The 14191-nt window shown below is 38.6% G+C and overlaps 1 protein-coding gene across 1 annotated transcript in view; it reads left to right on the top strand.

The window, feature by feature from the left end:
• BDP1 (B double prime 1, subunit of RNA polymerase III transcription initiation factor IIIB) overlaps positions 1-14191 on the top strand; it is a 43301-nt gene that overhangs the window by 27455 nt on the left and 1655 nt on the right. The window contains exons 28-41 of the mRNA XM_033164753.1: positions 66-453; positions 1204-1337; positions 1585-1654; positions 2113-2143; positions 3113-3196; positions 3572-3887; positions 4683-4840; positions 5151-5304; positions 5802-5967; positions 7427-7478; positions 8855-9053; positions 9648-9873; positions 12500-12542; positions 13571-13865. Of these exons, the coding sequence (XP_033020644.1) occupies positions 66-453; positions 1204-1337; positions 1585-1654; positions 2113-2143; positions 3113-3196; positions 3572-3887; positions 4683-4840; positions 5151-5304; positions 5802-5967; positions 7427-7478; positions 8855-9053; positions 9648-9873; positions 12500-12542; positions 13571-13865 (2316 nt within the window). The remainder of the gene's footprint in view (positions 1-65; positions 454-1203; positions 1338-1584; positions 1655-2112; positions 2144-3112; positions 3197-3571; positions 3888-4682; positions 4841-5150; positions 5305-5801; positions 5968-7426; positions 7479-8854; positions 9054-9647; positions 9874-12499; positions 12543-13570; positions 13866-14191) is intronic.

Genomic DNA, 14191 nt, shown 5'->3' with positions numbered 1-14191 from the left:
GTGCACCCTGGCTTTTCCACCCTTTACAATGAACTCTTCTTAACAAAATGTCTTTTTTTACTTAGAAAACAAGTGGGAAGGACAGTGAAACAGAGGAAAAACATAAGTGGATCAATAACGTCTTTCACTTCCGAATGTGAGAATGACCTTAGTGAAAAGGGGAAACACTACCAAAAGGGGAAACCAAATGTTGGTAGAGGCAGAAGTTCAAAACCAGTCCTTCGCAAGAATGCTAAAAAGGAATATGGGAATTCAAAGGTTAACCTGGTGACTCTTAGGGCTTCTTCTCAGCAAGAGGATGATGACGACGACGATGATGGGGATGACTTTGAGCCAGACTATGAAGTTGAATGCTTTTCACCAGAGGAAGTAAACAAAGCTCCAGTGTTTGTTCCTAAAGGGCTTCGATCTCCAAATCCAGTTCCTGTTCAGATTGAGGAAACAATGGAAGAGGTATGACTGAAACACATGGCCAGTGTTCAGGAATTATGGGATTTACAGTCTCAAAACATCTGGAAAGCTATAATTGCATCATGCCTGCTGTAAAGAGATGACTGCAGATGTGCCAGTTCAGTGTGTGTCTCTGATTGGCCATAGTTACAAATAGCTGCTGAGCATCCTTTAAGCTAAAGCAGAAAATAGAAGGTCTTAGAAATTTTATTGTCAAGTAAGAAAGAACAGCTAATGGAGAAGAGTTGATGGATCATTTTGCCATGTCAAAGATGGTCTACATTATACAATATGGGTCCGATTGCTTGCCATGACTTTAGTTTTTTGGCTGCCGTCATAGTCCTTGACATGGAATTCTTTCCCATGTGTTACCTTACTGGCAATCTGATGACTTGTTCTTAAGAAAGTTATTTCTTCAACATTTCATTTGATGTTATCTGTTCATTCCTTCCGTGGCCCCCTCTCCCATTAGCAATTGTTCATCTAAATATTCTTATTCCTAAGAGTGCATGCATACTTAAGTCCCATTGAGGTTTTGCTTATGCCTCTTTTAGGAAGAATTGCATTTTGAGAATTGTGAAACATATAGCACCTCCATTGCATCTGAAAATATATCATGCCATCACTTCTGTTATATTTAAGTGTGCAGAAAGCAGTTACAATGCACACAGGGCATTTCTTAGATCCCTTTTCAGGATGTGTTTGGTTTTGGGGAACTGCTAAACTGAATTGATATGCTTCCCTGCCCAACAGCTTGAGATATATGAGAATGTTGCGGATGAGCCATTTTTGTCTCACGAACTGAATGTAGATGCTCAGCCTGTGATTCAGATAGAGAAAAGATTGTATTCCTCACAAAATGTAAGTATCTTGATTTCCCTCTTTATGCAATATCCTTAAATGTATTTAAAACTTATTTTCTCTAGCATAATTCAATTCTTGTTACTTTAGGACAGTTAACTTATAATTTGCATGAATAGGGAGCAAGGCTAGCAAAGATATTACACTTTTGTGATGCCACTTGAATAATCCCTTAAGCAAGATGAGAAGCAAATGTTTTAGGGAGTGGCAATACTGATTAAGGAACTGAGTTACTTTTAGCAGTATATTCATCTATTCAGATAATGCATGTAGCACACCATTCCAGTATGGCATGATAACAGGCAAACCTGTAGGAATGTGGAGCCTTGTTGTTTGTGCTGATGTAGGCCGTGTTTGCTCTTCCTCCTGGTGTGGCTTGTCTCTTCCTGCTTCCCCGCAAGGTGTCCATGTGGCTCAAATGAGCCATAGAATGGCTGATGGTGTCAAACAAACCATGCACCAGGTTCATTTAAACAAACATGAAACATGAAATGAACATTAAATGAACCTCGTGCATGGTTTGTTTGAAACAAGCAAACCATGATCCAGATTTGAACAACACAAGCCAAAATATGGTTTGTTGGAGTTATGTGGGGAGTGTAGATCCATGTGGTAATAGGGGAGCAAGTTCATGATTAAAACATGCTTTATGACAAAATGTGGCTTATGATATGCCAGCCAAGCTGTTATTGTCACTATCCATGCTAAGTGAAAAAGCTGATCTGTAGAATTTAATTTAATTGGAGGGGCAGGGAGGGATTCAGAACTACAGTCGTTAACTTGTGTTTCTTTTTATCTAAGGCGGTTGCACAAGGTCAAGAAAAGAAAGCAGGTAAACGGTCCAAGTTGTTGACACTGAATAGCCACTTAAAGAAACTTGTAGTTATGAAATTCTTATGAGTTTGGTTTTCCTCCTTTTCCTTTTGAGCCATGTCTTCCAGCAGGAACTGTCTTATTATTGATTGATATAAGCCACTGGGAGACTTGCTTTGAGTGAAGCAAAGGGTAAAAATACTATAGTGGTACCTTGGTTCTCAAACTTTGTCACAAAAAAGCCTCAAAAACAAAAACGCAAAATAAATAGCAAAAACAGACAGACCTCAGTGTAACACTCAAATCTGAAGCGTAACATTCAGATCAGAAGTGTGGCACTCAAATTGGAAGTGTAACACTCAAAACGGAGCACGTTTGGCTTCCGAAAACAGTTCGCAAACCGGAACACTTACTTCCGGGTTTGCAGTGTGTGGGTTCCAAGTTGTTTGAGTACCAAGGTGTTGGAGAACCAAGGTACCACTGTGTACATAAATAAATGTACCATTGAGACCAAGTTAAATTTGTGAATTTTATTAATAATGGTCTTTACAAAAAAAAAAGTTTTAAAAGATGAGATGCTCAAGTCTCTCATTCACTAAAGAAAGAAATAACTACTCAGGCTGCAGTCCCACAGACAAGCCTTGCTTGACTGGGTTCTGACGAGAAATGTACGCCAAAAACATTTGGAGGCCACCAGGTTGGCAAATGCTGCTATAGGCACTTACCTGGGAGTAAGCTCCATTGAAAACATCAATACTTACTTCTGAGTAGAAAGCATATCAGATTGCCTTGTAAAACAAGAATTTTGAAACCACTTTCATGGTTTGTAAATGAGGGATGCTGAATGATGCATGTGTTAGAAACTGCTTTTAATACCTAGGATGATCCAAAAGCAATTAGCTGTTTTTTAAGACAAGCATACACAGTTTGGGTGTATTGGAGGAAAAAAAATTGATTTGGTGTTTTTTGTTTGGTAAACTTTTTTCAGGGATTAGTGATGGAAGTACTGAAGCAGCCATGACTTTACTTGCTATGAGAGATCCAGCATTCCAGTTAAACATTGGAATCCAAGGTATGGTCACTATTATCGTATAGCACTTTAGTATAGCAAACTTACACTTGGGGACCATTTTACATTATTTACGCTAGTCACACATTACATTACAGTCTTTTTTCCACTAAAAATGTCTGAAAGATGTCCATCTGATCTGGACTAAGAAGTATCTAGTAAACCCTAAACATCATTTTAGGTACTCTTCAATTTAGAATGCATTCAAAATGCCATGGTGTAATTTAATGAAATTTAGACATGAAAATAAATCATTTACTTAGGATTTCAAACTGTAATCTTTATATTGTCCCAACTGAAACTGCACAGTATAAATGTTTGTTATACATAAATTAAGAATTTAATTGTTGTCAACTTTTTCTTTTTGTGGAAAAGAAGAACAAAAAATTCAGGAGTTTCCCAGTAAAGATGAAATGAATGTTACTGATAGCTTCCCAAATGAGTGTCATGAAGAGCAAAGCATAGTCCATTGCCATATGCAACATCCTGCCCCTTCAGAAAATGAATTGCTTTCTTCAGTCAATGCACAAGTAACTGCTGCAGAGGATCGTATCGTTGAACCATCAGGCTTGGAGGTTTACTTACAGGAAGCAACTAATGTGTCACTTTCAAAAACTACAAATACAGCTGCTGCACAGCATTGCAGTACATCGGTTTTGGAAGCATGCTCAGAGGAAACAACTAGAATCAGCAGGTTTGCATCGTTCTGTTTAAAAATCTGCTTGTGTTAGCTAGGAATCCCTCTCATTCTTTAGGTTGTAAGAAGTTTTACCATGATAGCATGATATCACCTAGCTCTTCTCCATTCTAACTTGATCTTTTCAAGCAATCCCATGTAAATATAGGCAAATAAACAACATAGGTGTATAGTGTTATGTATCCTGAATAGCCGCCTTCATCTTCAGTCTGTGCTTTTTAGGACTAGGTCACTCACTCTAAAGCTGCTGAAACACATTAGGACATATAATTGTGCTTGCCATGTGGTGGTGAAGACAGCAAAGAAGACATACTTTGCTGCATTTGCCACATCCTCAAGAGCTCGGCTGGCATTTTTTTGCTGTGTATCCAAATATTAGTTACCCCAGATTCCCTTTTAACAAACTGTGATTAGTTTGAGTAGTTGACAAGACACCTGGGGATAAAGCCACTTGACTTTGTAGCGACTTGGATGCCGCTATTATGGCAAATTTGGTCAAGGTGTCCAGTGGCACATCTGTCCAAGTGTTATGGAATCGTGGCCTGATGATATGGACAAAATTCTTGCACTAATGTGTCCAACCACATGCCCTCTGTACCTCTGCCCTTCTTGTCTTGTTAAAGCTAGTTGAAGCGGGGTGGTTGGTTGCATCCAAGGTGTTTGAAGTGAACAGTCACAGAAATTCCTATGCCTTTTCCAGATTGGTTGCATTGCTAGCTAGGATTTTGACTCTTTCTGTCAGACAAATGTTAAAATTAAGGGTACTCAGTGGTGGTTTCTGTTTCTCTGCAGTGATTTACTATCATCCAAAGGAGATAAATCATCCAAACAAGCAAGATGCAGATTTCCTAAGCCTAAACCAAATCTTAACAGAAGTCTGAGGCTGAGCAAGAATGCTTCTCAAAAATATGTTGATTCGTGTATTGAACAATCTGAAGAAATCCAGAATGGTAAGTTTTTGGTTCTTGCATTTAAAGCATTTAATTATCAGGACTTTACGAATCCTTTACCCTGTGCATAAATTATACTCTGTGCTTGTGGAGATGTTTTCTGAGAATATCTGATTTCATTTTTCCTAAATTACAAACTTCTGGCCCCCAAGTGTGCATCCAAACCTGTATGTACCTGTTTCTGTCTGTTCATCCTTCCAGCTGGGGATTAGGTGATGTGATGCCCTGTCAATGTTGTAACTTCATCCAAAATAGTATATATTTATTCCGCAAACTATACTGAGTGGTGTTTTAATGTCTAAAATAATAGAAAAGAAGGTGTCAGACAATGCAGTAGAAGAGCAGAAAGTTGAACTGGAAAAGAATCACAAATTGAATGAGCTAACTAAGAGCAGCTCTGCAGAGAAACATAATCTACAGCTTCCAAGTTCTAGTCCTGTCATGCAGAAAGACAACATAGAAAGGTAATAATACTAATAATTTTCACATGCTAGTACTTTTGGTATCTCTCTTAAATATCTTGAGCTGCTGTATGTGAAATATGTAGTAAATTGTGTTTTATAGAATATGAGCATATCCAGTATATAGTTGACTAGATTTATGGGGGAAAATGCAACTGCACATTTACTGGTTCTATATTTAAAGAGGGTGTCATTTTTTTAGAGAAAAGAAAGGGAAATAGCATCTGCATACTTAATCTTTAATTGTTAAGCCATATCATCTCACCCAAGTAACTTTTGAGATGTGAGAATAATAAAACATCTTTAAGATACTTGAAGACACTTTAAGACACTGTATTTTTTATTAGCTGGACTTACATATGCAACGGTTAATGGTACTTTTAATCACTTTGACAAACAGTGACTGTAAACCTGGCATCATTTGTTTCAAAGCTATGCAGCATGAAAACATTTAACTGATAAACATTTTATGAAGTGAAACTGGCTTAATTTTTCCAAAGAGACAACACGGCGAGAGAGACTTGGGAAGTTGCATCACTGTTAACTGCTTCAGAAGTTTCTCCAGAAGCAGACCCTCCTGAACCACCCGGTGGCTGCAGCACAAACATCAGTGCCCAAGTTTCTGCTCCTGCTGAACACCAGTTGTTGGCAATTAAACCTGCGCAGGTATTTATTTTATATAACTAAAACTGCTACCTTATGGGAGAGAATAAAAGGAAGAAGCTGCTTCAAGCGCGTATACACACACACAAACACACACACACACACAGAACCATTATAGATAGAAGCCATTCTGAATACAGTAGTACATTCTGAATGTTCCTGATACAGTTATTGCACAAACGACATCCCTGCTTATATGTATATTGTCTGTCTATGTCTCAATCGTGGCCCTGGCCCTCATTCTCAGGAGTAGCTGGCCAATCCAAAGACTGCTACTGACTGAGGGCCTGGACTGGACTGACCCTTCAAGAGAGACTGTTTTTTAAACAAGCGGGGGTAGGGCTTGAGGGGGTGGACTAGAGCAGTGTTTTTCAACCACTGTTCCGCGGCACACTAGTGTGCCGCGAGATGTTGCCTGGTGTGCCGTGGGAAAAATTGAAAAATTACTTTATATATAGTTAATATAGGCACAGAGTTAAATTTTTTAACATTTTCTAATGGTGGTGTGCCTCGTGATTTTTTTTCATGAAACAAGTGTGCCTTTGCCCAAAAAAGGTTGAAAAACACTGGACTAGAGACTGTGTGTCATAAGGCCTCAGGTCACCTCTCAGCCTTTATTAAAGCATGTTAGTCACTTAGGACTATCTGTGACACTGCAGTCATCTTGCTGCCTTGTGGGTTCTTTATTGGAATCAGGACAGGGTATTCTTTCCCCCTACTAGATCTCTTTTTCCACAAATGGTTTCTGCATCCCTGTTTGTTGCTAAACTGTATTTTCTTTTTTTTTTTTAAATGTTGCTTTGAATTTGGGAGCTTGGTCAATCTTTTCTTTTTTTATTTGTCTTTAATGGTCTTAACACAAAAGGCATGTCAGACTGTTCTTCTGACAAGCATTTAAACAAACTTTTGTTGTAAATGTGCAAAAAAAAAACTGTAGGAAAATGTCATCTGTGAAGCAGCCTCAAGCTCTGTGGGTTTGGATGAACACTTCAGTAATTAGAATAATTGAAAGAATTAATTTTCTTTGAGATACTGAGCAATCTTTTTTGTGAGTCACTTCAGGCAAAGATTGTGCTATAGGCCAAAGTTGTTCATTTCCATGTACGGGGTAGTTATAAGGTAAATTTATAAGCAAGATTTATTTCCTAATAGTACATGTTTCCAGTCAAATATTCTTTCTTTTGGGTTACAACTTTTGCCAAGTCTCTTTCCTTTATTTCTTAGTGATGTTCTTTCAAAGGAGGAGATCATGTTTATTTATTTTAAAAGGGATTTTTACTCCACTCTTCTAAAACATTTTTGCCAGGTGACTTGGCAGAGGGGAACAACATGGATAAAAATATGTATTCCTTTTAAAGCCATTATCAAGAATTTTTCATTGCTTTATTTTCCCCTTTATCTTCTGAGCATTAGTGTTATTTGGCAAGCTTGTGATTTTTATTGTGATTTTTTTAATTGCCAGACTGAAGCAGCCAAGTGTTCCAGTATTTCATCCACCGCAGAGATGACTGCAGGTACATTTTACACTGTTTTATGATCACATATTTGCTGCTTTAGGGAACTAGCTTCACGTAAACATTAGTTATGCATTCATCATTTACAAGTTAGATTAAAAAGAAGAGACAAATGCAAATGTGGATCACCATAAAGGCAACTAGGTATCATTAAGGTGTCTCAGGCTGAAGCATGTAATGGGCTTATACATCAATGCTTTGGTGAGGATTGAAGAGTTCTACCTTTGAAACACTTTTACGACCAGTTCTGAATAATTTTATTGCCTATGTATGGCTGGGGCATGACACCACAGCTTGCCCCAGCCATACATAGACACTATGCAAGCAAGATTTCCACATGTGGAGATTCAGTGGGATAGGCACTTGAAATGGCCTATAGCAACCCTGCTTTCCCTATTACATGTAGCAATAAAATTAATTGAACTAGTTCTTCAACATTTTACATAAGGCTTCTTTGCGTTTGCTTCTGTGAACACAAAAGATACTAAGAAAACAGCTATTTTGGTAATAGCTAATGTTTATACTAATAAGCTGTCAGGAATGTATTTATAAATGTAAGGTGAGGCATAAATATTTAAGGAATAAAAATTGGAGTTGGCACATTATAAAAGGTAAAGGGACCCCTGACCATTAAGTCCAGTCATGTCCGACTCTGCGGTTGCAACGCTCATCTCGCGTTACTGACCGAGGGAGCCGGCATACAGCTTCTGGGTCATGTGGCCAGCATGACAAAGCCGCTTCTGGTGAACCAGAGCAGTGCACGGAAACGGCGTTTACCTTCCTGCTGGAGCGGTACCTATTTATCTACTTGCACTTTGATGTGCTTTCAAACTGCTAGGTGGGCAGGAGCTGGGGCCGAGCAACAGGAGCTCACCCCGTCGTGGGGATTCGAACCGCCAACCTTCTGATCGGCAAGTCCTAGGCTCTGTGGTTTAACCCACAGCGCCACCCGCGTCCCTGCATAAAATGTATAATGTAGTCTAATTATATATGATTTTAAAAGATATATGGATTCCATTTGTTTGGCTATATCTCTAATATGTGTTACAGTTGCCACTGCTTACATACAAGAAGGGAGGTTGTACATGGCATTATCAATCGTATATCAAGGCTGGCTGCAGGGGGCAGAGAAAGGCAAGATCTGCTGTGGAAGTTTGCCATCTGTTTGAACACCATTGGATATATCCCAGGGTTGTATTCATGATGTAGCTGAGCATGGAACAACCTTAATCTCTTCTTACAGCACTTGCATATCACTTTACTTGTGGAAAACAAATAAAAAATACTGCAAGGGTTTTTGAATAGAGTAACAGCATGCAGAACAATGTTATTTTATATATTATTAATCTTTTATTTGCCCCACATATGTATCTTAGTAGTTAGTGCTGGAGTTGAAGAATATCCGAAGGGAGAGGAGCCAACCTTCATTTTAACATTGGTGGAAATTTCCGTTGGTCCAGAGAATTGCAGTGACGGATCCGGTTCGCTACAACAAACGTCTGAACAGCTGCTTCCAGCACCAGTTTTTTTTACTCCAGACAACCTGAACTCCACAGAAGTGGCAAGAGAAGATAAGTAAGTAACATTATCTTTTAATATGAACTGATGTTCTTTTGTTGGGTGTACTTAAGACTGGAGATGGCAGTGCACTTATATGAGTGTGCAGCTCCCAGAGAATTGGCTAAGATGGGAATATAGCCCTCTGACTGAAAAAAATTAGTTGTGCCTGATTTAAAGGGATATTATGGAAGAGAATTTGCCCTTTTAACAAATGAAAATTTTGAGGGGATTCTCCATGTGGGAACATGAAGTAGGCTCTATGTTTCCCCTCTTCTTGTTGTCAGCCAAGTTATCCATGATAAAACTATTAGAACTGCCAGCTGATTAGAACTGTACCTTGTCAAAGGACAAAATGTCTCCTTGTGAGCTCAAGGCAAGGAGCGACTTTCAGGAAAAAGTAGTTTTTACTGCTCTGTCCTAAGCATACAGTAGTTACTTGGACTGTAGTGCCATTGGTCTAAGTGAAACCTCTACCAAGTATAGGAGACAAGCATTGCAGCTTTCAAAGGGCATTAAATTATTGCTATTAATGAGAATTTTAATTTGAATTAATTTACATTGAGTTAAATAACACTAATTTCACAACTTTTGCATGGCAACTTTGTACAGCTTTGGATTCGTAACAGCTGCTGTTGAAGAAAATGCTGTCTCTTTGGACAACACTGCAAAGGCAGAAGGATTGCTGGAAGCCTCGTTGGAACAATTGGCAGGGCTTGGTTCAACCTCTTGGCAGAATCTGAAAAGGCATGCTGAAGCCCTTGAAGAAAGTGGGAATGCCCCCGAGAAGAAAAAACGGTCTTCTCCTATAGGAGGAAACCTGGAAAGCACCAATAAGGTCAGAGTTGAATTCAGAGAATCACAAAAGTTAGAATCTTTTGGGTTCGCTGTCTGTTGTCTGAGTGAAGAAAACCTGGGAGGCTACATGAAAAAAGGATGGAGAAAGCACTTCTAATATGTCTCAGTACTGTTTTTTGATGGCAGCAATAGAAAAGAGTCCATTTTTAAGAACCCTGCGTTATAGTGAAGTACTGCAATTGAAAACAACATGCGTATTTTTTTAGGATGTTCTGATTTTCAACTGCTTTCTTATGCACAGTAGTCCATTCCATTTTGAAAAATGTATGTATTTAGGGTATTTATTACAAAGAAGAAATCTAGAATTAACAAATGTTTTAAACAACTCATTTGGGAGCTTTGAGAACAGGTGTTAAAAGAATTTGGCTATTGAGTTGAGAATTAGTTTCCATTGTATTTATATTTTGTGGTTGTTTAATTGGAGAATTGTTAGGTACGTGCACATAGGAAAGCCAGTACAAAAGTTCAATGACACTATCTGTTTAAACAAACAGGCAAAGTGGGTGTCTTATAAATCTTTGCAGAAGCATATGACCAGCCCAGGGACCTAAAGATAAGGAATCTAAGCAGAAAGAATCAGAAAATTAAAATCAAAATGGAAAAAACCTGAAAGTTTCAAAAGAACACAGATTGGGACTGGCACAGTCAAGTGCATAGAAAACCAGCAACATTTGTTTAGCTTGTGCTAAAGCCAGTTTAAATTTCATCTATTTTCATCACCATTTGTGAACAGTAAGACAGTTTCTGTGAAATTTGACTAGGATTCTTGACTTTTCTAACAATTCTGAAATAAATCTTTTCATCACAGAGTGGATTATAGGACTGTGCAAGAGGTAATACAGTGCCTCCTCATTCTAGTTTAATCTGCATTCAAACCCCATCACTGGATTGTTTACTGCAGGGGTTGCCAACTCGTGGCCCAAGGGCTGTTTCTGCTCCCGCCCCTCCATGCCTCTGAAAACAAGTCACTTAAAAAAGTTTTTTTTAACTTTTTTGGGGGAGAAATGAGACTTCTCCCATGCTCTGATGCCAAAATGTTCTTGTGATCCAATCCAGACTGTATCAGAATTGTTCCTCTTTAAAAAATAAAAATAAAAATTTTAAACGGATTTCGTAATGAATTATTTAAAAAACGAATTAAAACAGAGGGAAATGGCTAATGAGAAAGCCTTTTTGAAGGCAGCCGTGATAATTTGGTTTTAACAAAGCTCCCGTCTACATTTTGGTCCCCAGAGACATGACTTGAAATTTCATCCTGAAAAGGTTAGCTGCTGCTATTATATTGAGTTGTGGGATCTGCCATCTAAATTAACAATGCATAGCTGCTATTGCTGTAGTCACATTAAAGTTAATAGTGACATTTGCTACTGTATTTTGTAGAGTAGTTCTTGTGTGTTTTTTGCTATGTATTTCTTTGTGGAACTGAGCTTTATTCATGTTTTAAGTTATGTTCTTTGTATGTTTCTGTGGGTAAAATAAATAAATAATATATCATAAACACATGCTGCAGATTAATTAAATAAACTATGAGAATTTCTCTCAGGAAATTTAGTTTTTGAAATTAGGGGTCCTACCCAATGCTGCAGCTTTACTGGCTCAAGGGGCTTAAATGTGCGCAATGGATTTTCCTTTTCCCCTCCTGTCCCCTGAGCACCATCAAAATCAGCTCTAAAGATTTGGGAGATCTTCCTGAGCAGATTTGGGGAGATGTAGGAGGAGGAAAGTAAAAGTCCCGTTGAGCCATTGGAACCCCACTGGTGCAACATTAGATAAAACCCTAGTTTTCCACTTTATGGGTTGCATCCAATGCTGTGTGTGCAGAGTTCTAGGTGCACAGTGGAACTTCCCCTTCCTTTCATCTCCCTGTGCACCCTCAAAATCTGCTCCAAGAGGTCCTCCAACTCTCAGGGGCAGATGTTGAGGGTGCACAGGAAAGGAAGGGAAAGTTCTGTTGCATGTGGAAGTCTGCTGTGCTAGCAGAACAGCAATGTTGGTAACAACCCCATGTTTAATCATTTGAGAACCAGGAAACAAACATGGGGTCGTGTCCAACATTGCTGTTCTGCTAGCACATCGGACTTCCACTTATACAATAGAACTTTTGCAAGACAAATTTTGTTGGATATATAAATATATAGTCTCCTCTCAACTTCTGCTTTAGGTACCTTAGAGTAGACACTAGAAAATCACTTAATTGAAAACCCAAATCTAAATGGTTTTCTGGAAGCAGTGTTCAGATTAGGATGTACAGTACAGAAATGAATTAGTTCGTCATGCAAAATTTTGGAAGCTCACCACTGGCATAGATGTTACCTTGAATCCCCAAACAGATGTAGTATTTTTCCATTCAAGATGGAGGATCTTGCAAACTGTTTCAACACATTTACCCTTAGCCAAATATCTTAACTCACTTGTATTGAAATATATTGGGGGACAAATAATACTAATTCAGCCTTACTTCAGGAAATGAAGTTGATGTATCATTAAAAAGTTTAATCCCTTTCCTGTTCTTTCACAGTCTAAATAATAGAAGCAATTGTATTGTCCTTTTGAATCATATTTCTGAAAAGGAACTTATACTGATGTTCATATTTCCTGTCATGCAGGGCGCCTCTATTAAATCAAGTTGTATACCAAGGAAAGCTGCTGGTAGGTGAAATTTATATTGTTTTCACATACAAAGGCACGGTACATGTGATTTTCTGTAGTTAGCTACTGATGTATGCCAGCATCCCAAATGCATTATTGAATTTTTATTTTAACAGCAGACATTATTAATTAATTAAATTTCTATGCTGAATCAATTAATTAAATTTCATCCAAATATCACAGGACAGTTTACAATATACATAACATAATAACAAACAAAAACAATACATCACACAGTTTAAAAAGCCTTAGATATGTTTAATTAGCCAAAGGCTTGGGAGAAGAGGAATGTTTTTGCCTGATGCATAAAAAGACACCAGACGAGCCTCCCTGGGGAGAGCATTCCACAAACGGGGAGCCACCACAGAATAGGCCCTCCAGATCTCTCGTGGAGGAGGCACTCAAAGAAGGACTTCAAGTGATTGCTGGGTCTGGCTTGGTTCATATTGGGAGAGGCAGGCCTTGAGGTATTCCTCCATCCAGATAAGAACCATCTTTCTTTAAATTACTTACATATCATCTTTCATTTCAAAGAAATACCGTGGTGGTTTACATGACGATAAGTAAAATAAAAATACGCCATATAACAACAAAAGATCCATATCGGTAAAACAACAACAAAACATTTATTACAATTACAGTAGCCAGAGATGCTAGGAGCTTGTGAGCTTGGATGAAGATGTAAATCTTCAGTGGCAGAAGCACTCAACTGTCAGTACCCACCTGATTCCTGATTTTGAAACTCACCCTCTAGTTTCAAAAGTAGTTGCTCATGTGCTGTGTGGTAGGGCAGATGCTGTTTGAGAAATGCATCTATAGCCACTTTCGGATTCACAGAACTTGTCTCATGGGCATGTTGATGTTACTGAATGTCTATTTCTGTGGGAATACCTTATTTGTGGGGAAATGAGACAAATTTGTTGTTTTGTATGGAGTAAAATGGAATTTCCCTGTAGCAGATCCAAGTAGCAGATTCTATATTTTTTGCTTATTTATTTGTATTTGCTGTCGTCTTTTTTTAAAAAAAGGGAAAAAGTCAGGAAAATTGAACATTTCAAAGAAGAAGACCACCTCCACCTCTAGATCAGTACCTAAAACTACAGAGCTAAAAGTAATGGAAAGAGAGCACCCTCAATCTTCTCTGAATTTAGGGGCTGTGCTTCTTGATGAAGCAGCCACTACAGGTGACCAAGTGTCAAGAACACGCCATGCAAGAAAATCAGAAACAAGTGAAAAACAGAAAAACTCAGTTGAAACCTGTAAATCTGTACAATCAGAGCAAGCTGGAGGCACAGCAGTCATTCCAAAAACACAATTATCCAGGTACTTATTTAGTAGCTGTTTTTAGTATGCTATGCTGCTCCCTGCTTTGTAGTGGTGTTGAAACAGTCACATGTGCTCATCACTAAATGGCGTTTCCGTGCTCTCTGGCTTCTGTCATGGTGTCCCATTGCTCCAGATGCAGTTTAGGCATGCTGCCCACATGACCCGGAAAAGCTGTGTGCAGATCAACGCCAGCTCCTTTGGCCTGAGAGCAGAGCTGAGCACTGCACACCATAGTCAAATTTGACTGGACTAAACCACCCAGGGGTCCTTTACCTGTTTTTCTGCTAACAAGGTGCTAGGAGACTAAAGTACTATGTAAACCC

The sequence above is a fragment of the Lacerta agilis genome, chromosome 11 (genome assembly GCF_009819535.1).
Source record: "Lacerta agilis isolate rLacAgi1 chromosome 11, rLacAgi1.pri, whole genome shotgun sequence".
Lineage (NCBI taxonomy): Eukaryota > Metazoa > Chordata > Lepidosauria > Squamata > Lacertidae > Lacerta > Lacerta agilis.
The sequence above is the reverse complement of the archived record's forward strand: the minus strand, read 5'-3'. Positions and strand labels throughout refer to the sequence as shown.